Source organism: Typha latifolia, chromosome 1, assembly GCF_019914945.1.
Source record: "Typha latifolia isolate L0001 chromosome 1, TyphaL0001v2, whole genome shotgun sequence".
Taxonomy (NCBI): Eukaryota; Viridiplantae; Streptophyta; class Magnoliopsida; order Poales; family Typhaceae; genus Typha; species Typha latifolia.
In genome coordinates, this window is record NC_133086.1 from 24,105,269 (window position 1) to 24,130,364 (window position 25,096).

The 25,096-nt window shown below is 40.2% G+C and overlaps 3 protein-coding genes across 14 annotated transcripts in view; 2 read left to right on the forward strand and 1 right to left on the reverse strand.

Moving 5' to 3' along the window:
- Positions 1 to 571, reverse strand: part of LOC140788248 (histone-lysine N-methyltransferase ATXR7-like) — a 32,972-nt gene extending 32,401 nt beyond the window's left edge. For all 12 annotated transcript variants that reach the window (XM_073137510.1, XM_073137493.1, XM_073137477.1 and 9 more), the window contains exon 1: positions 247 to 571. In XM_073137510.1, coding sequence (XP_072993611.1) covers positions 247 to 284 — 38 coding nt within the window. In that variant the 5' untranslated portion in view covers positions 285 to 571. The remainder of the gene's footprint in view (positions 1 to 246) is intronic.
- A 6,965-nt stretch (positions 572 to 7,536) lies between these two features.
- Positions 7,537 to 14,470, forward strand: LOC140789434 (probable cellulose synthase A catalytic subunit 5 [UDP-forming]). Its single transcript, XM_073139140.1, has 15 exons — positions 7,537 to 7,671; positions 7,772 to 8,254; positions 8,367 to 8,562; positions 8,649 to 8,860; positions 9,018 to 9,120; positions 9,257 to 9,431; positions 9,898 to 10,164; positions 10,254 to 10,599; positions 10,698 to 10,835; positions 10,936 to 11,061; positions 11,143 to 11,355; positions 11,516 to 11,801; positions 12,467 to 12,663; positions 12,744 to 13,094; positions 13,179 to 14,470. Exons 2-15 carry the CDS (start codon positions 8,174 to 8,176, stop codon positions 13,761 to 13,763), a joined length of 3,276 nt encoding a protein of 1,091 aa, XP_072995241.1. The 5' UTR covers positions 7,537 to 7,671; positions 7,772 to 8,173; the 3' UTR covers positions 13,764 to 14,470.
- Positions 14,471 to 17,898: 3,428 nt separating this feature from the next.
- Positions 17,899 to 24,585, forward strand: LOC140780666 (probable cellulose synthase A catalytic subunit 5 [UDP-forming]). Its single transcript, XM_073126362.1, has 14 exons — positions 17,899 to 18,470; positions 18,569 to 18,764; positions 18,851 to 19,062; positions 19,216 to 19,318; positions 19,455 to 19,629; positions 20,073 to 20,339; positions 20,430 to 20,775; positions 20,874 to 21,011; positions 21,112 to 21,237; positions 21,319 to 21,531; positions 21,654 to 21,936; positions 22,590 to 22,786; positions 22,879 to 23,229; positions 23,314 to 24,585. The coding sequence occupies exons 1-14, from the start codon at positions 18,390 to 18,392 to the stop codon at positions 23,896 to 23,898; spliced, it is 3,273 nt and encodes a 1,090-aa protein (XP_072982463.1). The 5' UTR covers positions 17,899 to 18,389; the 3' UTR covers positions 23,899 to 24,585.
- The last annotated feature ends 511 nt before the right edge of the window (positions 24,586 to 25,096 follow it).

A 25,096-nucleotide genomic window follows, 5' to 3' on the forward strand; every position in this document is an offset into this window, starting at 1 on the left:
ACAGAGGGAGAAAGGAAATAATCATTAGCAGAAAACCCTAATTCCAACTTGTTCGGCGATATTTCACAATAAAATAATAGATATCGATCAAGCATGCTTCGCGAGATTTCTGTAAAGCATATAAGAGAAAATAAACTTTATTGATCCATACGCGATCTGTGTGCTTTTCTTGGAATATTTTCTTAGATTCCCAAACGAGGCATGGATTATATGAAAACAAGCGAAAGATGGAGAAAAATGTCTCACCAAGTCCGCGGGGGGTGAACGGGCCGTCGAGGATTCATGAGGGAGAAGGGAAGATCAAACCACGATCTTGCTCTGCTTCCGAGATGACGGGGTAAATCGACAAGAATCTAGCTACTCTAGGGTTTTAAAGAGGAGGAGGAGATGAGATGAGATGAGACGCGACGGAGAAGGAAGAGGAGGGACGAAGCGAAGCGAGATACGCGTGAGAAAAAAAGATGGAAGAACGGGGAAGAAGTAACGGAAGAGGAGGTGGGATTTCTGAAAGCGCATTTATTTCCTCTCTCTGGGAGTGTGAGTCTTGGTACCGGATACATCACACATGGACGGAAAGTACGTCAGGCATTCATGGCCCCTTCTGTAGCGTGGCGTCGGTAACTTACCCGTCCGATAAGAAGAAACGGCACTATCAGATGGACGGCTGAGATGAGGCCTCTCTTCCGTACCTTAATTTCTGACTCACTACTGCTACTACTACTACTGTACTACACGAGCTTGTGGCTTGTGGCTTGTGGCTTGCGCCCCTCTGTGTCTTCTATCTTGGAGTGTTTTTTCCTATAATCCCATGCAAGGTGACGTACTGAATTATTAAGGTAACAAACACATCATCACTTGGTCCATATCAAACATTTTTATCTTTCTACACACATATATAAGCACAGGATCTAGTTAATTGGCTAAGAATAAGTAACTAGGCCTTTCTGGATCCATTCGCTTCTCTTTCTATTTTTTCCTTGTACATCCACAGATCCGCTATAGTATTATCAATAATTTTGTGTGTATTACCAATTTAGATCCTTCCCCGGTCCTTTTAATCAACTTCCACACAGGATGACCTGCTTACCCAAGTAGTAGTACAATATTTCTCATCGCTTAGTAGCTCTGTTACCTGAGGGTTGCTGTTGCACTTGAATCGTTCAAGAAAAATAACGTGATTTACTGGCTGAACAATAAATGGCCCATAAAGTTAGCCCAACCCAACTCTATTGCCCTGTTCGAAGCGAAAGTTGTTAAGGGTCTTCCTATTTGAACAGTAAAGGTCCTCCTCGCTCTTCTCGGCCCTCGACAAAAAATTCGGATAGACATCAGATTCTCCACTGTTGGGCTTGAATTGGGCTTAGTTGTGAAATGACCGGTTGATTTTGTCATCAATCGGCCGTTTTCGTGGTACAGTGGACCACTTCAACTTGAGCCCATTAAATGACCTTTTAAACCGTGATGGTTCTCCACCTCAAAATTTACCCAGCGTAATTTAGTTATCTCATGTTTCTCTTTACCTTTCCCCAGCAGAAAGGGAAATGAAGAGAAAGAGATGTTATAACTAAAGATGACATTCACTAATGCAAGGAAGTGGAGATTTGCCGGCATCACTAGGATTTGTGTGTGTCTGGTTACAGTCTTACAGATAGCAAGTGATGCTATTCTGGACCAACAATCAAATTCAAGCGGTTAAGCATGTCTTACATATATATGATCCCTAGGATTTCATCATGTCCTTTCGAATATGAGATATCATCTCTCATTGATATCATCAAGTCAGAATTATAGCAGTTTGCATGTGTACATTGATAGTCGGGTGCAGCAGCAGTGCGGCACTCATCCCATATTTCCATCCTAACAACAACAGATTTTTGGGTCGAACTCATTCTATCTGTCGGTGAGTCATCAAGTCAAATGTCTGTTTATTTGATATTTGAGAGTGCTTAGCTATACTCTTCCGCAAAAAAAAAAAAAAAAAATTAATAATAATAATACATTTATCTACAGCGAACCCCCAAGAAAACAAATAATGAATAACATATATAAAGGTTTAGAAAGGGAAATAGTCGCTTAATCAAAGAAAAGAAAGAAACCAATCCATAGGTGAGAAGAACAGAAACCAATCCATGGGCGAGCTGTCGGCAGAGCATCGCGAACCATCGCCAGGCTGTTAACAAGAGATCGATCGTCCAGTTGCCTCCATCGGACGGTAACTTCGGGTCTCCTTGCCCAGCTGGATACCTCCAATAACTGGGGCCCACTGTCGCCTTTTATTTTATGTTACAATCTAACTTATGCCCATTTATTTATTTATTCATTCATTCGCCAGGATGCTCGATATTGGTACTCCTCTTTTGTGAAACTGCACTCCTCTTTTGCCATACCACTCTAATACTTTTTTCTATGGTTTGTTTTTAAAAACCGAATTTTAATTCGGGATAACCTGATTAGGAGACACTAGTACTAACTGCTGTAATTTTTTTTTTCAGTAGAGACTTAAGAGTACAATATCAACAATTTATTTTTAAAATATAGATATGCAAAAATCTTTTAAAGATAGCAACACGGAATTGAGACGTTTTTAGTTCTAAAGCAATTGTGGATACCTAGACTAATAAATAAGTGCTTAAGTGTGGGGCCCGGGATATTAATAAGCAATATCGAATGTGGATAGCAGCAGAGTTGTGATCTCTGTGGCTTAAAAGAACTAATACAGCTAGCCTTCACAAAATTTTAAACCCAGGAGGCAACCTACCGAGCTAATGCATCAAATTAGCAAATCTGTTTTTTGAGTTGTAGAAGAAACTCCAACTTCAAGTAAATGGAAAGAAGAAAGAGAATATTGAGTTGGATGCCTAATACATTTTTTTTCTTTTTTGGTGTCCCTGTAGATGTGAGAAGACACATGTCCCAATTTTTTCTTGGTTGTGCTTTAGTATTATAGTTCGGCGTGAGAAAATATATTAACTTACTATTTTTTTTAGTTGTGCTCTGTTGTTATTTGTTTAGTTGAGATGTATTTATTATAAACAGGTTTAGTATTTATCCAGTTTTAAAACGAGACTAGGTCATTATTATTTTTTGTCAAAAAATAAATAAAAAGCGGGATCCGACAGGTGCTGATGTCTGATGCTTAGTTTGTGGACACTCAAGAGTAGTGGGAAGTAATCAATAGTTTGTGCACTAATTAAAAGATGTTGCATTTTGCGAGCTCCTTCTACTGTTTTCTAAATATTGTTCATTAGAAAAAGTTTGTCGATATTATTATTCCTTGACTGGCTCCTTCATATATATCATTCTACTTCGCTCTCGGGGAGGGGTTGGAATGGAGCTGTCTCTCTTCTATCATCCTATTTGATGACAATAACAATGTATGAAGAAAAAAAAATGAAATGGGGGAAACGTTTGGTGATGATTGAGCGGGTGATATCAATCAGGAACTAAATGGGGGGCGGGCATGCAGTCGCTGTCCACTTGTGGGTTGGGCTCTCAAAATCAGCACATAGACCCCATGCACATTATACCTTTTCTTTATTTTTAATTCAATTATTTAGGCGTACGTATAGCTGTTATGAGTGACAAATCACTACCTAATGATTCATCGATCGCTTTAGTGGTTGAAACCGAGAAGGGTTTCGTAATTTGTCTATGAGAGTTATAAAAAAAAAAATATATATATATATATATAGTTACGTAGATCGATATAAAGGATTGTCTACTGTCTAGTTCGTTAGAAATTGCTACAACATAATTTTAAGGTGGCATAATCTAATTTCTTGTCCCAATTCCCAAACTCGAGAAGGTGTCCTTATATATATATTAAAGTGAAGAAGTATATTTTTTTAACTCTATATATCTGATATTTAACGGGATTCCACCATGTGCGTAGGTCCGTTACCTGTTTGGACCGGGAGGAGAGTGATATTATTATATATGCATATGGGAAGAGATCTAGCTAGACACGTTAAGCACGGAGAAGAAGTTCTATAAAACGTATGACAAAGAGTTTTATTAGAGAAGATAAACAAAAAGGTTAAGGTAGCTTTTGGGGCACTTGATTACGGAATCTTCTCGTGAAACTTCCGTCGGTGGTAGCACAAACAATAATTGGGACACTGCCTAATGCCTTCCCTTTGCTTTTAGCTTCTATTCCCCTCTTTCTCCTTTTTATCTCCCATCATTAGAAAGCTACAGCACCACAAGGGATATTGAGGTTCTTGCTAGACAATACTAAAGGACAAAGCTGATCGAGCACTGAGATTGTTACACATTATATATATATATATATATAGTGCTCCTAATTAAAGCAAGTTTCATGAGCGCGCGCGCGCATATATACCTAACCGCTGACATTGGTCATTTGGTAGGGCTTGGACCGCATTACCACCTAGTTCCTTCCTCCTCGCAGTGCTAGTTTATTATTAGCCATTAATTACACTGAGGGATTCATTACGTGTGTTCATATCTGGGGGAATCCTCTAAATATATATGGCTTAATTTTCTTCTTTTCATGCTCTCTATTTATAGATTTCTGCTAGCTATTATCTTGAAAAGAAAACTAGCAGGCAGTACTCAACAAAGTTTTTACGAGGCTACGCCTTTTCGTCTCAAGCTGCCATAGATGGATATTTGCCAATATATTTTGTTTCGAGTGAAGTCTGGCAATCGAATCGAGAGATGGGCGAATGGGCGAGACCGAGACGGCCGTCGGTCAGAGGAAAGGGTCATAGAGGATACATGCTTTGCTTATGCCACTGCCAGGGCTCTCTTATTTGTTCTATAGTGCATGTGAACAACAAAGCGCGGTATCATATCTGATTATAATTTCTCCAAAACTAACGCTCGGTATCATCTCTGATTATAATTTCTCCAAAACTAACGCTCAGATCAGCTGGCCAATTAATTGGATGCAGCGAACATCTAAACCACAGCTAGAAACACCATGTATAGAAATCAGTGTATGTGTCAATCGTGCTATTCCTACACCTGGCCCAGAAATCCACTATGAATCATTTATTTTTTAATTAAAAAAAAGGGAGTAAGTAAGTATAAGACTTGCTACCAACCAAGCCCTTTTGTCTTGATGCGACCTACTAACCAGCGCCGGGACAAAGGTTCAGGAACGAAAGAGGACATCGCTAAAGCGACCATCTCTCCTTTTAGATTCCATGGAGCAAAAGGGCTCCCAAAACCGTCCAAATTTGCAATCCTTCTCTTTTAATGCGAGAAGAGTGTTTGGGGGCTTCATAGCAGAACAGAGGGAAAAGAAATTGGTAAACTCCGACTAAGTTTAATTTTGTTATCTGCCACTCCTCTTTGCTGATCGTCTGAAATGGTCTAAGATATAGGTGAATCTAAGAGATGCTGCTACGGTGTCCTAGATGTAGCTTGTAAAGTGGATCGTGATATCTCTTTGATGTCTCTCTCTACCTTCCATAGGCAATTTAATTGCTGACGAAGAAAGGTTACAATTCCGTCAGTTTGCAGATAATGGACTAATGAAGAGTTTGTTCCATGGGATTGGAATTATTCGTTGAAAAGGTTGGATAAAATATACAACTCATACAATTATGAATTACAGAGGTGTTGAAAATATCATGTATTTTGACATAATTTTTTATTAATTTTGAGCTAAGTTTTAAATAGGGACCATACATTATTAATAATAGATTAATAGTAAAATTAATTTAGCTTAAAGTATACTTTATTGATATATATTTACTTATTCAAATTTATGAAGAGAAGTGAATAAAAATCAACTCTAAAATAATAGGTATCGTGACAATGAAAAATAAAGATAAGTAAATTTAGTATCATATTAAATATTTGAGAAATGTTAGTATTATATATATGTATTAAACTTCTTGTGGGCTTTAAGCCCCAAAAAGAGCTACATATTTTATAAGTAAATGATACTATGCAACTTAACTCACACACATGTGCCACCCGACTTGGCTCGGTTCGGACATGGGTCAAGTCCAAATTATATTTTGCCTGATACATGTTCGGTTTGGGTTAGGTTTGGTTGGTTGAACCCGAAGTCAAAACGATATGTCCATTAGAATAGTTGACCAATTAGTTGGTTGAATATGAAATGATGCATTCATTCACAATATAATTGTTAATTAGTTCAGACCCGAAATGGTGCATACATTCATGACCAGTCGCATCCCTTTGTCGAGCGTCTTTAATCTTATAAATAAGCTATCAATCAACATTAATTAATATATAGAATTTGATTCATTCCTTTTAAATCTAGTTTGAATATTTAGTCTGTATTTAAGAGAGAGAGAGAGTACGGTACGATTTAAGTTTGACAAGATATTTGAATAGCTGCTTCTTTTCTAAGTGCAAGAGAGTCGTTGTATTCTAAGAGACCGACGTTCACCGTTCCAGAAGTAATCGGTAGATGACGAATTATTTAAAAAAAAATAATATCTAACACTAAACTTAACTTTATAAAATTTTATATTTTATAAACCGTAAATTTATTTAATTTTATTTACTTATTTTAAATTAATTTTTTTGTGACTTTTGAAATCAGATTGTCACAGCTTATAAGAGTTCAGATTATAAACTTATAATTTTCAACTTTTGACCGACTTTAGTATTGGAGGGGGCTGGTTGATTGCTATATTCCATAAATTAGGACTCCTTATACAATGACTGAGAACCAGAGAAGCATGAGATAATATACAAGAAACAGATGGTAGGTGGAAGGAATTAATAACTATAAATTATGGAAACAAAAGAGCAGAGGCGATCGGAACCCAAACAAACAAAATAAAAGAATATATATATATATATATATATATATATCCTACCCCCACTCGCCCTTCTATTCGCCTCTCGATCACTTTTATCACCTCAACTGACACGTCCCTTTCTCCTCTTACCTGCATAGATCTCCACCGACACTCGAGAATAACCCATCCAGTCCTCTCCCATTAACCTTGCACCGTAATTATAGTGTAATGCTAACAATTAAAGAATTGCATGGGTGGTGGACGTACGGGGTCAGACTTAATAAAAAATAGTGGCGACTTGGTGCAGTTTAACCGCGATACGAGGGAGTAACAGGCTGGGTAATTCTATTACAGTAGAAAAGTTAAAAAGAAAAGAAGAAGCAAAAAAAGCGGAGAGGGGATGGACTAGGGAGATCCTTACCGCAAGGGAGGAGGAAACCAAGTTTTAAAAAGAAGAAGAGAAAGATTACGTATAAGTGTAGAAAATTAGAATGGAAGGGAGAGAAGAGTGGTGGCGCTTGCACATGTGGGAGAGTTAAGTCAGTGGGCATAGCTGCCTCCCCCCCGGTTTCCTCGTTTTGTACTTTCTGTTTTTTTTATATATATATAATAAATTTATTAATTGAAAAACAAACTTTTTACCGTCAACCACGGACTCGGCACTTCACGACCAAGCGCGGTAAAACAAAGGATACTCGGTGTTGGTGAGGGTGAAAGTTTTAGGATCTGATTAGATTAGGTAATCTGCATCAATCAGCCAGCCAGCCAGCCATCCATCCTTATTGTTGTTATATTTCGTGGTCTGACTGACTTGTAGGAATCAAATCCTTCGTCTCTGTCGGTTGGACTGCACAATCAAGGCCTTGTATTGTAAGCACTTGATTGCGATGGAATTGATTGCTCAACCTCGCCCGTAGAAACGGTGACCGAGTTTTTCCCTTTCTTAATTTTTGTTTTGTTTTTAGTTTTTCACTTTTTATTATTTATTCAAAGTCTTGCCAGTCTCGTTTATTTCTTACCAGTTGGAGGTGGTTCGATGTGGTAAGAAGCAAGGAATAATAAGAGACAGAGAGATGAGAAGAGGAGAAGTCCTCCAGCTAGCTATCGCAGAAAAAGGCTTTCTTCTCCACTGCTTCCCCCTCTTCAGAGACTCTCTCTGATGGGGAAGCACTGATATCTCCTCTTTATACCAATTTGTACACTACAAGTACCCAAAACTAGAGAGGAGCACCGAGAGCTTCCCTTTCCAACTCTCTCTCTCTCTCTCTCTCTCTCTCTCTCTTCTCGCCTCATTCCTCCAAATATTGCATCTTTTTTCCGGGTTAGATTTGTGAGGAGATCTCCAGATCTGGGGGGAATTTTAGGACTTCTTGTACTCGGCGCTCGGCTTCCTTGCTAATCTCTTCCAATCTCCCAAGAAAGCAATGGAGGCGAGCGCCGGTCTCGTCGCCGGTTCTCACAACAGGAACGAGCTTGTCGTCATCCGCCGCGAGGGGGAATCTGGGGTAAGTTTTCTTTCTCCTTTCTCGTTTCTCCTTTCTGGTTCTGGGGGTTAATTAGGGCTTCCGCATTGATGAGATACTGAGTCCTTGCTTGCTTTCCGGTGTGGCATTGCAGCCCAAGCCTTTGCAGCAGCTGAGCGGCCAAATCTGTCAGATTTGTGGGGACGATGTAGGTCTCACGGCCGACGGCGAGCTCTTTGTGGCCTGCAACGAGTGCGCCTTCCCTGTCTGCAGGACTTGCTACGAGTATGAACGCCGAGAGGGCAACCAGGTCTGCCCCCAGTGCAAGACCAGATTCAAGCGACTCAAAGGTACCGATTTGTCCTTCAAGATTCCATCTTTCTCAGCCTTTTGATCTCCGGTAAGATTATTTAGAGCATTTCTCGTAATTGCACAGGGTGCCCTCGCGTTGCCGGCGATGACGATGAGGATGGCATCGATGATCTTGAGAACGAGTTCAGCTTCGCAGGCAGAGATAAGCAGGACATGCAGTACCTTGCCGAGTCCATGCTGCAAGGTCACATGAGCTATGGCCGAGGAGGGGATGTCGACATGCCACAAGTGGTTCATTCTATGCCGCAAGTCCCCCTTCTCACCAATGGCCAAATGGTACTTTCACCGCTTCTCGCCACTCAACCTCTCAGATGAATCCTCTCTTGCTCCACGTTGGGCTTCTCCTACAAAAAAAAAATTTGCTCACTCGTGTTCTTTGGCATCTTTAGCTACGCATTAATGTGAAGAGTGATCTTTTTTCCCTCGATTTTAGGTCGATGACATTCCACCAGAGCAGCATGCTCTAGTTCCTTCTTTCATGGGTGGCGGAGGAAAACGGATCCATCCACTTCCTTTCTCAGATCCCAATCTTCCAGGTATTCAAATTTTGCACCCAAAGTCAGATCTTTTAGTTGCTATACGTTGTTTAATCTTGTTCCATATGCTATTTCACAAGTCTGGTGCATTTTGATGGTTAGTCAATAGCATTTCTTTGGAAAACTTCCACTGCAGTGCAACCGCGATCGATGGATCCATCCAAGGATCTTGCTGCTTATGGCTATGGAAGCGTGGCCTGGAAGGAGAGGATGGAGAATTGGAAGCAGAAGCAAGAGAAACTGCACCAGATGAGGAATGACAATGGTGGTAAAGATTTGGATAACGATGGTGATGGGCCAGATCTTCCATTGTAAGTTCCAGAAACCAATTTTTGCATCCTGACTTGATAGAGCATATCGAGAATGTTCTGTACTATATGGATCTACCATGCTTTCATCTGTACCTTGGCAACTCCTCACATTCAGACTAACTAGTGTCATAGGGGATTTTGTGCTAATGCATTACACAATTGATCCACTAAACTGCACAATCCGAGGCTAGTTTGTTTTGCATTTGAGAATACGGAGATGAATGTTTGTTATTGTGAAAAAGATGTTAGGGCTATAAAGATATGTGTAATATTGTTATTCATGATATAATGCTGAAGAGATTATGGATTGTTTTTGTCGGGTCAATGTGATTCTACAGAACTAGAGGTTATAAAAGCACATCCAGATCAATTGTTATTTGGGATGTCATTTTTTATTTTCATTAGCAAATTTGGTTAAGCAAATGCTCCTGATAATGAATTGATTGTACTCATATTTGTTGTACAGGATGGATGAAGCTAGACAACCATTGTCAAGAAAGTTGCCTCTTCCTTCTAGCCAAATCAACCCATATAGGATGATTATTGTAATTCGGTTGGTGGTTGTTGGGTTCTTCTTTCATTACCGAGTAACACATCCTGTGCAGGATGCATTTGCCTTATGGCTAATATCTGTGATCTGTGAGATCTGGTTTGCCCTTTCTTGGATTTTAGATCAGTTTCCAAAGTGGCTCCCAATTGAAAGGGAAACTTATCTCGACCGGTTGTCATTAAGGTTAGTTACAGTTGCAATATCTAATTATCTTGTTTATCATCACATGAGATTGAGTCAAAAACATGGCAACTCCCTGTGTGTCTTGTCAGGTACGATAAGGAAGGTCGCCCTTCTCAGCTAGCTCCGGTCGACTTCTTTGTAAGTACTGTTGATCCTACGAAGGAACCCCCTTTGGTCACAGCAAATACTGTTCTCTCCATCCTTGCTGTGGATTATCCAGTCGATAAAATATCCTGCTATGTTTCTGATGATGGTGCTGCAATGCTGACATTTGAAGCACTATCAGAAACATCTGAATTTGCAAAGAAATGGGTCCCTTTCTGTAAGAAATTCAGTATTGAGCCACGTGCACCAGAGTGGTATTTTCAGCAAAAGATGGACTACTTGAAGGATAAGGTCCTACCGTCATTTATTAAGGAGCGGAGAGCAATGAAGGTCTGCAAATATTCCATGTTCCATCAAAGCGGTTGCCTGCTTGGTAACTTTTTATAATTCTCATACTGAACTGAAAATTTAATTTGATCTGATTGCAGAGAGAATATGAGGAGTTCAAGGTAAGAATTAATGCATTGGTTGCGAAAGCTCAAAAGGTTCCAGAAGAAGGATGGACAATGCAGGATGGAACTCCATGGCCTGGAAATAACGTCCGTGATCATCCGGGAATGATTCAGGTAGAGATTTTCCTCCGTTCTATGGTCATGCCTCTTGAACAATCATTCTGCTGCCACCCCTTACTTTTCCACTAAAATGTTCTCTTCTCTTTTCTATTAGGTCTTCCTGGGTCAAAGTGGTGGACATGATGTGGAAGGAAATGAACTGCCGCGCTTAGTTTATGTCTCAAGAGAAAAAAGACCGGGCTTCAATCATCACAAGAAGGCTGGTGCCATGAATGCTCTGGTAAGAAATATTTTTATTTTATCCTTTTTCTTTATCTATCTAGCGTACATTTTGAAATTTTACTGTTTGGGATCTCGACAGGTTCGGGTCTCTGCTGTACTGACAAATGCACCTTATCTGTTAAACTTGGATTGCGACCATTATATCAACAATAGCAAAGCTCTAAGAGAAGCAATGTGCTTCATGATGGACCCACTGGTGGGCAAGAAAGTGTGCTACGTGCAATTCCCTCAGAGGTTCGATGGTATCGATCGCCACGATCGATATGCTAATAGAAACATTGTGTTCTTTGATGTAAGCATGACTATCCAGAACTTTTAGATAACCTTACTTTAGGCATGACTGTTCAGAACTTTAGATAACCTTACTTTCTTGTGATTCTCATGTTTACTTTTTTTTATCTTAATTTTGTATATCTGGCACCCCTGGAGAAAGTAACATTGTTTTAATACAGATCAACATGAAAGGTCTGGATGGGATTCAAGGACCAATCTATGTGGGGACTGGTTGTGTATTCAGAAGGCAGGCACTTTATGGTTTTGATGCTCCAAAATCAAAGAAGCCTCCGACAAGGACTTGCAACTGCTTACCAAAATGGTGCTGCTGTGGATGTTGTTTTGGTGGAAGGAAGAAGAAGAAGAGCACAAAAGCTAAACAGGAAAAGAAAAAGAAAAGTTTCAGCAGAGTAGATAGTGGAGTGCCTGTATTTGCTCTTGAAGGAATTGAAGAGGGCATTGAAGGTAGTCCTATCATTTTTTGTTCAGTGAACTGCACGTATTAATATGCGTAGTGATGAATGCTTGATCTTTCATATATAGTTATTTTAGTACACTGTTGGTGTCTTTTAGACATATAGAACTCATATTTTTCTTTGGCGTTTCTTTCCTGATTTATATATTTCCTGAATTGCAAATTTAATTGATTCTGCAATTACAACTTTAAAGAGACTTTCCAGTTGCCTCATCCTTGTAGTGTACTTGGCTTTGTCAGGGTTTGCTTTGCTAGTTGAAGACCTGAAATCCTTCCGTTTCCTTTTAAATTTAATTTGTTTTCAACATCATTTTGGCTTACCTCGTATGCAAAATAAAATGCTTGCATTGGCTCTTGCTTTACACTTGCATTAGGAAATAGAACTCTCCCAGAGCAGTGCAAAGTCCTACGCACTACATCTGACAGACACTTGAAAATGATTTGCTTCCATAAGTTTTGGGTTCAGCTACTGAGAAGTTTTGAACATTGATGATGTACCTATGTTCTGTAGTCCCATTAGTGCCATATTGGTTCCTCTATTTGTGAATGCTTTTATATGTATTTCCACTTCTGTTTTCCTCTTTCCAAACATATGAATGACGTGTCTTGTTCTTTGTATCAAATTATTGATATTAATGCCACAACACAAACACAGGAATTGAGAATCAGAAATCCGGTGTGATGTCTGAACAAAAGCTGGAAAAGAAGTTTGGGCAGTCTCCTGTTTTTGTTGCGTCAACACTCCTTGAGAATGGCGGAACGCTAAAAAGTGCTAGTCCTGCATCACTGTTAAAGGAAGCTATCCATGTAATTAGTTGTGGCTATGAAGACAAGACAGATTGGGGAAAGGAGGTAATATTTATTACCTGATTCTTTAAGCGTTATACCAAAGATATTCCCATACTGTTGGCTAAATCACCTGTTCTCTACAGGTTGGGTGGATATATGGGTCTGTTACAGAAGATATATTGACAGGTTTTAAAATGCATTGCCATGGATGGCGATCGATCTACTGCATACCAGCAAGGCCTGCATTCAAAGGTTCTGCACCTCTTAACCTTTCTGATCGTCTTCACCAGGTCCTCAGGTGGGCGCTCGGGTCTGTGGAAATTTTCTTGAGCAGACATTGTCCTCTCTGGTATGGGTATGGTGGTGGACTGAAGTGGCTGGAGCGATTATCATACATAAATGCCACTGTTTATCCTTGGACATCGATCCCTCTTTTGGCTTACTGTACTTTGCCTGCTGTTTGCTTGCTTACGGGGAAGTTCATTACTCCAGAGGTATATCTTCAGGAATTATTCTGTTTTACAAAGTATTGTAACTTAGAATCTTGAAGCTAACTCTTTCTTTTATCATTAAAACAGCTTAGCAATGTTGCCAGCCTGTGGTTTTTGTCTCTTTTCATTTGCATCTTTGCTACGAGTATCCTGGAAATGAGATGGAGCGGCATTGGCATTACTGACTGGTGGAGGAATGAGCAGTTTTGGGTTATCGGTGGTGTTTCTTCTCATCTCTTTGCAGTGTTTCAAGGGCTTTTGAAGGTTCTTGCTGGTATAGATACAAATTTCACTGTGACATCAAAGGGTGGGGATGATGAAGAGTTTTCAGAACTATATACTTTCAAATGGACAACATTGCTTATACCTCCGACCACGTTGCTCATTTTTAACCTCATTGGTGTGGTAGCTGGAGTCTCTAATGCCATAAACAATGGATATGAGTCATGGGGACCTCTATTTGGCAAACTCTTCTTTGCATTCTGGGTGATTGTCCACCTGTATCCTTTCCTAAAAGGTCTGGTCGGTCGGCAGAATAGAACACCCACAATCATCATCGTCTGGTCCATTCTTCTTGCCTCAATCTTCTCACTCTTGTGGGTGCGAATTGATCCATTCCTTGCAAAGAATGATGGTCCTGTTCTTGAGGAGTGTGGATTGGATTGTAACTAAATAGATGGTGGCATTTGGATATCCAGGGATGCAGCTGAGTTATCGCCATTGACATGCTTGCGAAGGTGTATGACCTTTAAAATTTTCTCGGGTACATGTCAGAGTTCTGCAGTCAGTTGTAGATAGAAACACGGGTTTGTGCTGCATTTTTTTTACTTTGTCGGTGACTCCCACTCTTATTAGCTCTAATAAGGGAAATAGAGAGATCGGGGTAACCTTGTGTAGTTTATAGTTAAAAGATAGACTGTTGCGGCGGTGCTCCTTTAAATTCTTTATTAGTTGGTGGAAATGGGAGGGAGAAGGCAAACTTTGTTCACGCACTATTGGGGTTGTTCTATATATTTATTCTTGACAATAAGGCAGGCTTGCTTGCTATCTGAAACATGAAGAAGGTGCAAATGTTCAGTTATTTATTTCTGTATTCCCAGGTCAGGGTATCTGTGTTACTTTATTCCTCTATCTGTACTCTGTAGTCATACAATCTTAGGGAGGGGAAAGGACAGAAGGATTAAGAAATATAATGCATCATGGGGGTTCCGGGAGATCTTTGAAAGGGTTAATGGCATTTCCCTTAAGATGCTGCATGGTGTGTTTGTAATAATAATGTTTTGGTCTGTCTTTTGTGTTTCCCTTTTCGTTTTTTCTTTTTGTTTCAGAGGAAACTATGTAATGATATCTGTCAATCATGTTATGGTTCTTCAGTTTAATTTTGTGGACAATCTCCCCTTTTCCCTTGATTTATTTTCAAGTATTCAGAAGCGCTGTGTTTTGACATTATGATCTTCGGATGTGGTTATCTATTCACATGTGAGTGGTTGCTTGCTGTTGGGGACCGTCGGTTATGTATACAGGTTGGATATAGTGCGACTCTAGCTGGTGAGTGTCTTTTTATGTCGTGAGCTGTAGCTCTCTCTGGCAGCAACCAGAGGAGTAACGAAGAGCCAAACAAGTGTGGCCACTGGCATCATCTGCCACCCCTGTATCAGCTTCTTCCAGTACCCCGGCCCCACAATTGTTCTTTTTTAGGTGGTCTTATCACGCTCCTGTTTTTACTAAAGTAAACCTTCTGCTGCTCCTAAACTTGCACTGTTTTTACTAAAGTAATGCTAATTACTTGATTTTCTAGTCTGTCGAATCACAGATGAACCATTTCGTTTTAAGATTAGATAGCCGATTGTGTGAAGGGAACATCTAGAAAACACAACGTTAAGTGTGTGTCGTTCTAGTGCTATTCATACGTCTGGCCCAGAATCCCACTCATAATTATGTTTTTGATATAAAAGGTGGTGAGTGTAACTGTGTAAATAATAAGACTTGCTACCAACCAAGTCCTTTATTAAATGCAACCTTTAATTAACTAATGCCGGGACAAAGGCGGAGGACATCACTTTACCAAAGCGAGCAGCTCCCCGTTGAGATTCCACGGGGCAAAATTAATGGCGCCCAAACACGTCCAATTCTACAATCTTTAATTCTTCAATGGGAGGCTAGCAAGGTTGATATATTATAACTGCTCCATCTATAAGGGCAGTTAGAATCTCTACTTATATATCTATCTTCATTTTCGCAACACGGATAAATAAAACAAAATTAACCAAGGAACTGCTCCTTTCTTATGAAATGGTCTAACCTCTAGATATATTCCAAGGATGCTTTATCCCTTGATGTCTCTCCCCAACTTTTACATGCAAATTTCTAAAGATGAAAGGCTAATGCCCTGTTTGGTTGCAGGTAAGGAAGCCGTGGTGTGGTCTATTGTTATTTGGACAGAGAAATGACTTTCTAAATATAGTAATTATCATCTTGAATAAGAATTTTAACTCTTACTTGTAAAAGATTTGATAAGTTATATAATTCATGAATTCTAATTGCTAATTTATGAATTTATCCCGTGAAAAGGCCTACGCGGTCCATCCGACAAATGAAGAATTCCAAGTCGGACGAGGAAATAATAGAAATTAAGATGGATGGCTGATTGATGCAGATCACCCACTCTTTGGTTAAAGTCAATGACTCGGAGGTCAAGATATCCTAAATGCCCATGGATTATTATACCAGGTATGACTAGAAGAGTGATTGCTTGCAGAGATAGAGTTTCACCCACCCAATTGTCATCGGAGAAGTCTTTTATTCACTTCATCAGACGGTAGAAAGCAAGGAAGGTAAATGCTTCCCACATCTCCCCTGTAACTAAACCAACTAGTGTCGATATATTGATATCTGATATGATGAGATTTTTTTTTCTTAAAAAAAAGGAGGTAAAAGTAGATCCTATACTACAACTATATATATATTTAAATTTTATTTTATGCATAATTAATTTTAACTCAGCATCACTGATTTGTAGGACAGAATTTGTACAAGTGGGAGGCATATATCTATCTAGACACAAGAAGATACACTTAATTAATTCAGGACCAATATCACTATCGGTGGGTAAAAGGAGCTCCTCAGATGGCAATGCCCACGCTAATTCATCCAATACCCATACTGCAGTACCGTGAAAATGACATATATGCATGGTATGGACCACGGCAGGCAGTAGGATGATTGATGATTGCTGAGCTCTTTGTTCAGGCATTTCATAAAGATCATTCACTTCCAGAAGGGACTGATTACTAGTGTGTATGTGTGCGCGCGCGCATGTAAATGTGTTCTTCTATTGAGACTTGAGAATGGTGATATTTATAGAGAATATAAAGAGAGACCATGTACTCTTTATACACCCTTCTTAGTTACGATACCTTCCACAGAGGAGCTTTTGTCATTTAGTTAGCAGCTTTTGACTAATCAAGCCTCGCCCTTTACTATAAATAATCATTTATTAAGCTGTTTTGGTTAGAAATACTAACCAAAAATACAATTTAATGAAAGTGGGCTTGGTGTGTGTATATATATATATATATAGCTGGATGAATTAGTTATCTTGTAGATTTTGAGGAAAAGTTATCTTGTAGATATCTCGGCGATATATATATGGGATGAGGACAAACAAAAGGTAATTTGCAAAATAGGCAATTGGTGCTGATTAACCCCCGATCTCACTTCAATTTGGAATCTCCAATGTGCATGCGAGGGGGGCATGCACTGGATCACGCACAAAGGATCGATGTTGGTGAAGCAGTACAGTAACTTAGAAGTAAGCGATACTACGATAGATAGGGGATAAAAGATTATGGCACATGTCTGCTATCTTCCTGTTCAAGTCAGTGATATGTAGTGATGCATGGTTTGCTATAGCATAGCATATGCCTATCAATTCAGGAGCTCAATAACTTGTTAGAACAATTTTGTCAAAAAAAAAAAACTTCTTAGAAGAAAAACTATATAATATATATATATATATATATTGATTATGTAATCTCATTACAACAAGTCAATAACGTTGATTATTTAATCTCATCACAACAAGTCATTCACCGTCAGTCAACCCTTTCCCTGTTACCCACCACCACAGGAAGTCCGTTATTTACCGCGCTTGGTCATGTGGGCCCGGGGAGGAGAGCAAAATGGGAAGGCAGCTGTGCCCGCTGACTTGGACTCTTTCCTCCTCCTCCACATGTGCAAGTCTCTCTCTCTCTCTCTCTCTCTCTCCCCACCTGTCCTGTCTCTTATTTATCCACTTATATATATATATAATCCTTTGGCTTCCTCCTCCGGTGCCGTCGGGAACTCCACCCTCCGTTCCCACTCCCTTTCGTTGTTGTTTTACCTTTGTACCCTCCTTGTTAAACAACCGTGTGCTCTATTATCCTGTGAGGCTGTGACTATCTCTTTTATATATGATGGACAAGTTCAACTTGCCACTTATTTTGTAAAGTCTCTCCCTCCGTACGTCCAACTCACGTCTCTTTGTTAGCATTACATTATGATTATGGTGATATGGGAAAGGGAGAGGGAGGGAGGGTTTATTCTCGAGTGTCGGCGGAGATGCTCATGAGAAAAGGGGAAATGGGAACCGAAGAGCGGGTGGGGTTGTTTTTTTTTGGTTTTCTCTTAAATTTTTATTTATACCATCAGTTTGGACTGAGCGTCGAGTATTATAGTTGTTAATTTTAATGTATTCTTATCGTTTAATCTTCTACCTACCGCCTATTTCTTTATTTTATCTGGTGGTCCTCCTCCTCCTGCTCTTAGTTATTTTTCCAATGGAGGGCGAGTGGAGAAGGTAAGAGATTTTTTTTTTTTTTCTTTTCACCTTTAATTATTTACTGAAGGTCTTCCCAGTATCGTTAACTTCTTCTCAGTTGGAGGTGTGGTAAGAAGCAAGGAATAATAAGACACAGAGAGAAGTAGTGGAGGAGAAGTCGTCCAGCCGTCGCCTAGAAAGGCTTCTTCTCCACTACCCTCCCTTGGGAGACTCTCTCAGACGGGAGAACGCGCTGATATCTCTCTATCTACCTATTGCGCACTCCAAGTACCCAAAACTAGAGAGGAAAATTGACACCTTCCGCTTCCTAAATCTATTATCTTTCTCTCTCTCTCCCCTCGCTCCATTTCCTCCGAATATTGGAATTTTCCTGTAGATTTGTTAGGAGATCTCCAGATCTGGGGGGAATTTTAGGACTTCTTGTACCCGCCGCTCGGCATCTTCGCTAATATCTCTTCCAATCTCCCAAGAAAGCAATGGAGGCAAGCGCCGGTCTCGTCGCCGGTTCTCACAACAGGAACGAGCTCGTCGTCATACGCCGCGAGGGGGAATCCGGGGTAAGTTTTCCTTCTCCTTTCTGGTTCTGGGGGTTAATTAGGGCTTCCGCATTGATGAGATACTGAGTCCTTGCTTGCTTTCCGGTGTGTCATTGCAGCCCAAGCCTTTGCAGCAGCTGAGCGGCCAAATCTGCCAGATTTGTGGGGACGATGTAGGTCTCACGGCCGACGGCGAGCTCTTCGTGGCCTGCAACGAGTGCGCCTTCCCTGTCTGCAGGACTTGCTACGAGTATGAGCGCCGAGAAGGCAACCAGGTCTGCCCCCAGTGCAAGACCAGATTCAAGCGACTCAAAGGTACCGATTTGTCCTTCAAGATTCCATCTTTCTCAGCCTTTTGATCTCCGGTAAGATTATTTAGAGCATTTCTCGTAATTGCACAGGGTGCCCTCGCGTTGCCGGCGATGATGATGAGGATGGCATCGATGATCTTGAGAACGAGTTCAGCTTCGCAGGCAGAGATAAGCAGGACATGCAGTACCTTGCCGAGTCCATGCTGCAAGGTCACATGAGCTATGGCCGAGGAGGGGATGTCGACATGCCACAAGTGGTTCATTCCATGCCGCAAGTCCCCCTTCTCACCAATGGCCAAATGGTACTTTCACCGCTTCTCGCCACTCAAACTCTCGGATGAATCCTCTCTTGCTCCACCTTGGGCTTCTCCTACGAAAAAAATGCTCACTCGTGTTCTTTAGCATCTTTAGCTGCGCATTAATGTGAAGAGTGATCTTTTTTCCCTCGATTTTAGGTCGATGACATTCCACCAGAGCAGCATGCTCTAGTTCCTTCTTTCATGGGTGGCGGAGGAAAACGGATCCATCCACTTCCTTTCTCAGATCCCAATCTTCCAGGTATTCAAATTTTGCACCCAAAGTCAGATCTTTTAGTTGCTATACGTTGTTTAATCTTGTTCCATATGCTATTTCACAAGTTTGGTGCATTTTGATGGTTAGTCAATAACATTTCTTCGGAAAACTTCCACTGCAGTGCAACCGCGATCGATGGATCCATCCAAGGATCTTGCTGCTTATGGCTATGGAAGTGTGGCCTGGAAGGAGAGGATGGAGAATTGGAAGCAGAAGCAAGAGAAACTGCACCAGATGAGGAATGACAATGGTGGTAAAGATTGGGATAACGATGGTGATGGGCCAGATCTTCCATTGTAAGTTCCAGAAACCAATTTTTGCATCCTGACTTGATAGAGCATATCGAGAATGTTCTGTACTATATGGATCTACCATGCTTTCATCTGTACCTTGACAACTCCTCACATTCAGACTAACTAGTGTCATAGGGGATTTTGTGCTAATGCATTACACAATTGATCCACTAAACTGCACAATCCGAGGCTAGTTTGTTTTGCATTTGAGAATACGGAGATGAATGTTTGTTATTGTGAAAAAGATGTTAGGTCTATTCATGATATAATGCTGAAGAGATTATGGATTGTTTTTGTCGGGTCAATGTGATTCTACAGAACTAGAGGTTATAAAAGCACATCCAGATCAATTGTTATTTGGGATGTCATTTTTTATTTTCATTAGCAAATTTGGTTAAGCAAATGCTCCTGATAATGAATTGATTGTACTCATATTTGTTGTACAGGATGGATGAAGCTAGACAACCATTGTCAAGAAAGTTGCCTCTTCCTTCTAGCCAAATCAACCCATATAGGATGATTATTGTAATTCGGTTGGTGGTTGTTGGGTTCTTCTTTCATTACCGAGTAACACATCCTGTGCAGGATGCATTTGCCTTATGGCTAATATCTGTGATCTGTGAGATCTGGTTTGCCCTTTCTTGGATTTTAGATCAGTTTCCAAAGTGGCTCCCAATTGAAAGGGAAACTTATCTCGACCGGTTGTCATTAAGGTTAGTTACAGTTGCAATATCTAATTATCTTGTTTATCATCACATGAGATTGAGTCAAAAAAAATGGCAACTCCCTGTGTGTCTTGTCAGGTACGATAAGGAAGGTCGCCCTTCTCAGCTAGCTCCGGTCGACTTCTTTGTAAGTACTGTTGATCCTACGAAGGAACCCCCTTTGGTCACAGCAAATACTGTTCTCTCCATCCTTGCTGTGGATTATCCAGTCGATAAAATATCCTGCTATGTTTCTGATGATGGTGCTGCAATGCTGACATTTGAAGCACTATCAGAAACATCTGAATTTGCAAAGAAATGGGTCCCTTTCTGTAAGAAATTCAGTATTGAGCCACGTGCACCAGAGTGGTATTTTCAGCAAAAGATGGACTACTTGAAGGATAAGGTCCTACCGTCATTTATTAAGGAGCGGAGAGCAATGAAGGTCTGCAAATATTCCATGTTCCATCAAAGCGGTTGCCTGCTTGGTAACTTTTTATAATTCTCATACTGAACTGAAAATTTAATTTGATCTGATTGCAGAGAGAATATGAGGAGTTCAAGGTAAGAATTAATGCATTGGTTGCGAAAGCTCAAAAGGTTCCAGAAGAAGGATGGACAATGCAGGATGGAACTCCATGGCCTGGAAATAACGTCCGTGATCATCCGGGAATGATTCAGGTAGAGATTTTCCTCCGTTCTATGGTCATGCCTCTTGAACAATCATTCTGCTGCCACCCCTTACTTTTCCACTAAAATGTTCTCTTCTCTTTTCTATTAGGTCTTCCTGGGTCAAAGTGGTGGACATGATGTGGAAGGAAATGAACTGCCGCGCTTAGTTTATGTCTCAAGAGAAAAAAGACCGGGCTTCAATCATCACAAGAAGGCTGGTGCCATGAATGCTCTGGTAAGAAATATTTTTATTTTATCCTTTTTCTTTATCTATCTAGCGTACATTTTGAAATTTTACTGTTTGGGATCTCGACAGGTTCGGGTCTCTGCTGTACTGACAAATGCACCTTATCTGTTAAACTTGGATTGTGACCATTACATCAACAATAGCAAAGCTCTAAGAGAAGCAATGTGCTTCATGATGGACCCACTGGTGGGTAAGAAAGTTTGCTATGTGCAGTTCCCCCAGAGGTTCGATGGTATCGATCGCCATGATCGATATGCTAATAGGAACATTGTGTTTTTCGATGTAAGCATGAACATTCCGAGCTTTGAGATAACCTTACTTTCTTGTGAACCTCATGTATAATGTTTTTATTGTAATTTCTTATATCTGGTTTTTCTGGAGAAAGTAACATTGTTTTGATACAGATCAACATGAAAGGTCTGGATGGGATTCAAGGACCAATCTACGTGGGGACTGGTTGTGTATTCAGAAGGCAGGCACTTTATGGTTTTGATGCTCCAAAATCAAAGAAGCCTCCAACAAGGACTTGCAACTGCTTGCCAAAATGGTGCTGCTGTGGATGTTGTTTTGGTGGAAGGAAGAAGAAGAAGAGCACAAAAGCTAAACAGGAAAAGAAAAAGAAAAGTTTCAGCAGAGAGAGTGGAGCGCCTGTATTTGCTCTGGAAGGAATTGAGGAGGGGAATGGAGGTACGCCTACATTCTTGTTAGTTACACGTATTAGTATTCATATTCATATTGATGAATATTCGTGTCGATCTTTTGCATGTTATTATGCGGTTAGATTGTTGGTCCCTGTTACATGTACAAAGCTCCTATTGTTCTTTTTATACACCATTTCTGAGTTACTATTATCACTACTGTGAATTTAATTGATTCTTCAATGACAAGTTTGATGAGACTTTCCAGTGGCCTCTGCCTTGAAATGTATATTTTTTTTCAGGGTTTTATTTGTAAGTTCATGACCTGAAATCCTTCTAAATTTAATTTGTTTTCGAGTACACCATTTTGGCTTGTCTTCTATCCAAAATCAAAATGCTCTTTGATGCATTACCTTTTGCTTTACACTTCCATTAGGACATAAAACTCTCACGGAGCAGTGTAAAACCATATCTGCCAAATCTGAAAGACATGAAACTTCTTTGCCCACAAATTTTTTTCATTAAGTTTGAAGACTCTGAATGGTGATAATGCTATCTCATGTCCCATCAGTGTCACATTGGCTACTTTTACGGTGATTGCTTTTACATGCACTTCCACTTCTTTCTTTCTCCAAACATATGAAAAATGTATCTCATTCTCTGCATCAAGTTATTAACATCAATTCCATGCCACAAACACAGGAACTGAGAACGAGAAGTCCAGCGTGATGTCTGAACAAAAGCTGGAAAAGAAGTTTGGACAGTCTCCTGTTTTTGTTGCATCAACACTCCTCGAGAATGGCGGAGCGCTACAAAGTGCTAGTCCGGCATCACTGTTAAAGGAAGCTATCCATGTAATCAGTTGTGGCTATGAAGACAAGACAGATTGGGGAAAAGAGGTAATATTTTTGACCTGATTGTTTAAATTATAATCCAAAGATATTCCAGTATTTTCAAAAGTATTGCTGGCTAAATCTCCTGTCCTGTACAGGTTGGGTGGATATATGGGTCTGTTACAGAAGATATATTGACAGGTTTCAAAATGCATTGCCATGGATGGCGATCAATCTACTGCATACCAGCAAGGCCTGCATTCAAAGGCTCTGCACCTCTAAATCTTTCTGATCGTCTTCACCAGGTCCTCAGGTGGGCACTTGGGTCTGTGGAAATTTTCTTGAGTAGACATTGTCCTCTCTGGTATGGGTATGGTGGTGGACTGAAGTGGCTGGAGCGATTATCATACATAAATGCCACTGTTTATCCTTGGACATCGATCCCTCTTTTGGCTTACTGTACTTTGCCTGCTGTTTGCTTGCTCACGGGGAAGTTCATTACTCCAGAGGTATATCTTCATGAATTATGCTGTTTTACAAAGTATTGTAACTTAGAATCTTGAAGCTAACTCTTTCTTTTATCGTTAAAACAGCTTAGCAATGTTGCCAGCCTGTGGTTTTTGTCTCTTTTCATTTGCATCTTTGCTACGAGTATCCTGGAAATGAGATGGAGCGGCATTGGCATTACTGACTGGTGGAGGAATGAGCAGTTTTGGGTTATCGGTGGTGTTTCTTCTCATCTCTTTGCAGTGTTTCAGGGGCTTTTGAAGGTTCTTGCTGGTATAGATACAAATTTCACTGTGACATCAAAGGGTGGGGATGACGAAGAGTTTTCAGAACTATATACTTTCAAATGGACAACATTGCTTATACCTCCTACCACATTGCTCATTTTTAACCTCATTGGTGTGGTAGCTGGAGTCTCTAATGCCATAAACAATGGATATGAGTCATGGGGACCTCTATTTGGCAAACTCTTCTTTGCATTCTGGGTGATTGTCCACCTGTATCCTTTCCTAAAAGGTCTGGTCGGTCGGCAGAATAGAACACCCACAATCATCATCGTCTGGTCCATTCTTCTTGCCTCAATATTCTCACTCTTGTGGGTGCGGATTGATCCATTCCTTGCAAAGAATGATGGTCCTGTTCTTGAGGAGTGTGGATTGGATTGTAACTAAATAGATGGTGGCATTTGGATATCCAGGGATGCAGCTGAGTTATTGCTTTTGACATGCTTGTGAAGGTGTATGGCCTTTGAAATTTTCTCAGGTACACGCCTGAGTTCTGCATAAAGTTGTAGATAGAAACACAGGTGTCTGCCGCAAAATTTTCACTTTATTGGTGACCCCAGGTCTTGGTTTTAATGAGGGAATAAATAGTTTGGGTAACCTTGTGTAGTTTATACATGGAAGATTAGACTGTTGCCGTGGTGCTCCTTTAAATTCTTTATTAATTGGAGGAAATGAGATGCAGAATCAGTGATCACGTACTGTTGCAGTTGATTTATATATCTATTCTTGATAATAAGGCAGGCTTGCCTGCTATCTTGGACATGGGGAAGGTGCGTGTTCAGTAATTTATCTGTATGCCCATATCTGGGTATGTTTATTACTTTTATTCTTCTGTTTGTAGTCATACGATCTTAGAAGACAATGATAAAAGTAGGAAAAGATTATGAAATATAGTGTATTAGAGGGTGATCCAGTAGTTCTTACGGTATTTCCCTTGAAATTCTTCCTAGTGTGTTTGTAATAATACTTTTATGTTTTCTTTTTCTTTTTTTCTTCTGAAGGAACTATTGTAATGCTATCTGTGAATCTTGCTATTGTTGTTCAGCTTAAATGTTAGAACAAACGCTTCTTCTCCCTCTTTCTTATACTGATGCTATATCTTTTTAGCTTATTTTCTCGTTTACGTTTTCAATATATTTGTACATTTTGGCGTCTCTTTATATAAGAGGTTGGGAGATTAGACTAGGAAGTTGTGTGCGAGTGTGTGGTTGGTTATCTGTTGACATGTGAGCGTGGTTGCTGTTGGGGACCGTCGGGTTATGTATTTATACAGGTGGTTGTTGCATTGCGTGTCCTTTTTCTCTTGTGAGCTGTGGTACGGTTGATTCCCCTCTGGGCTCTTCTGGCTTTGCTCATCATCTTTAGCCTTTAGTGCAACGGGCCGGTGGTATTTGTCTAATTAGCCACCACATGCACCAAACTTGGTGGGTCTTCTCAAAGACTGTGCTGCATCAATAAGTCACACTGTTAACGAGAAATAATGGCGGTGCGGATCATCTCTCCATGTGGTCTGATCGAAGGATTAGTCAGGACTCAGGGGCTCCCTAGCTGAAGTCCACCTGCATACCAACTGAAGGAGAAGATA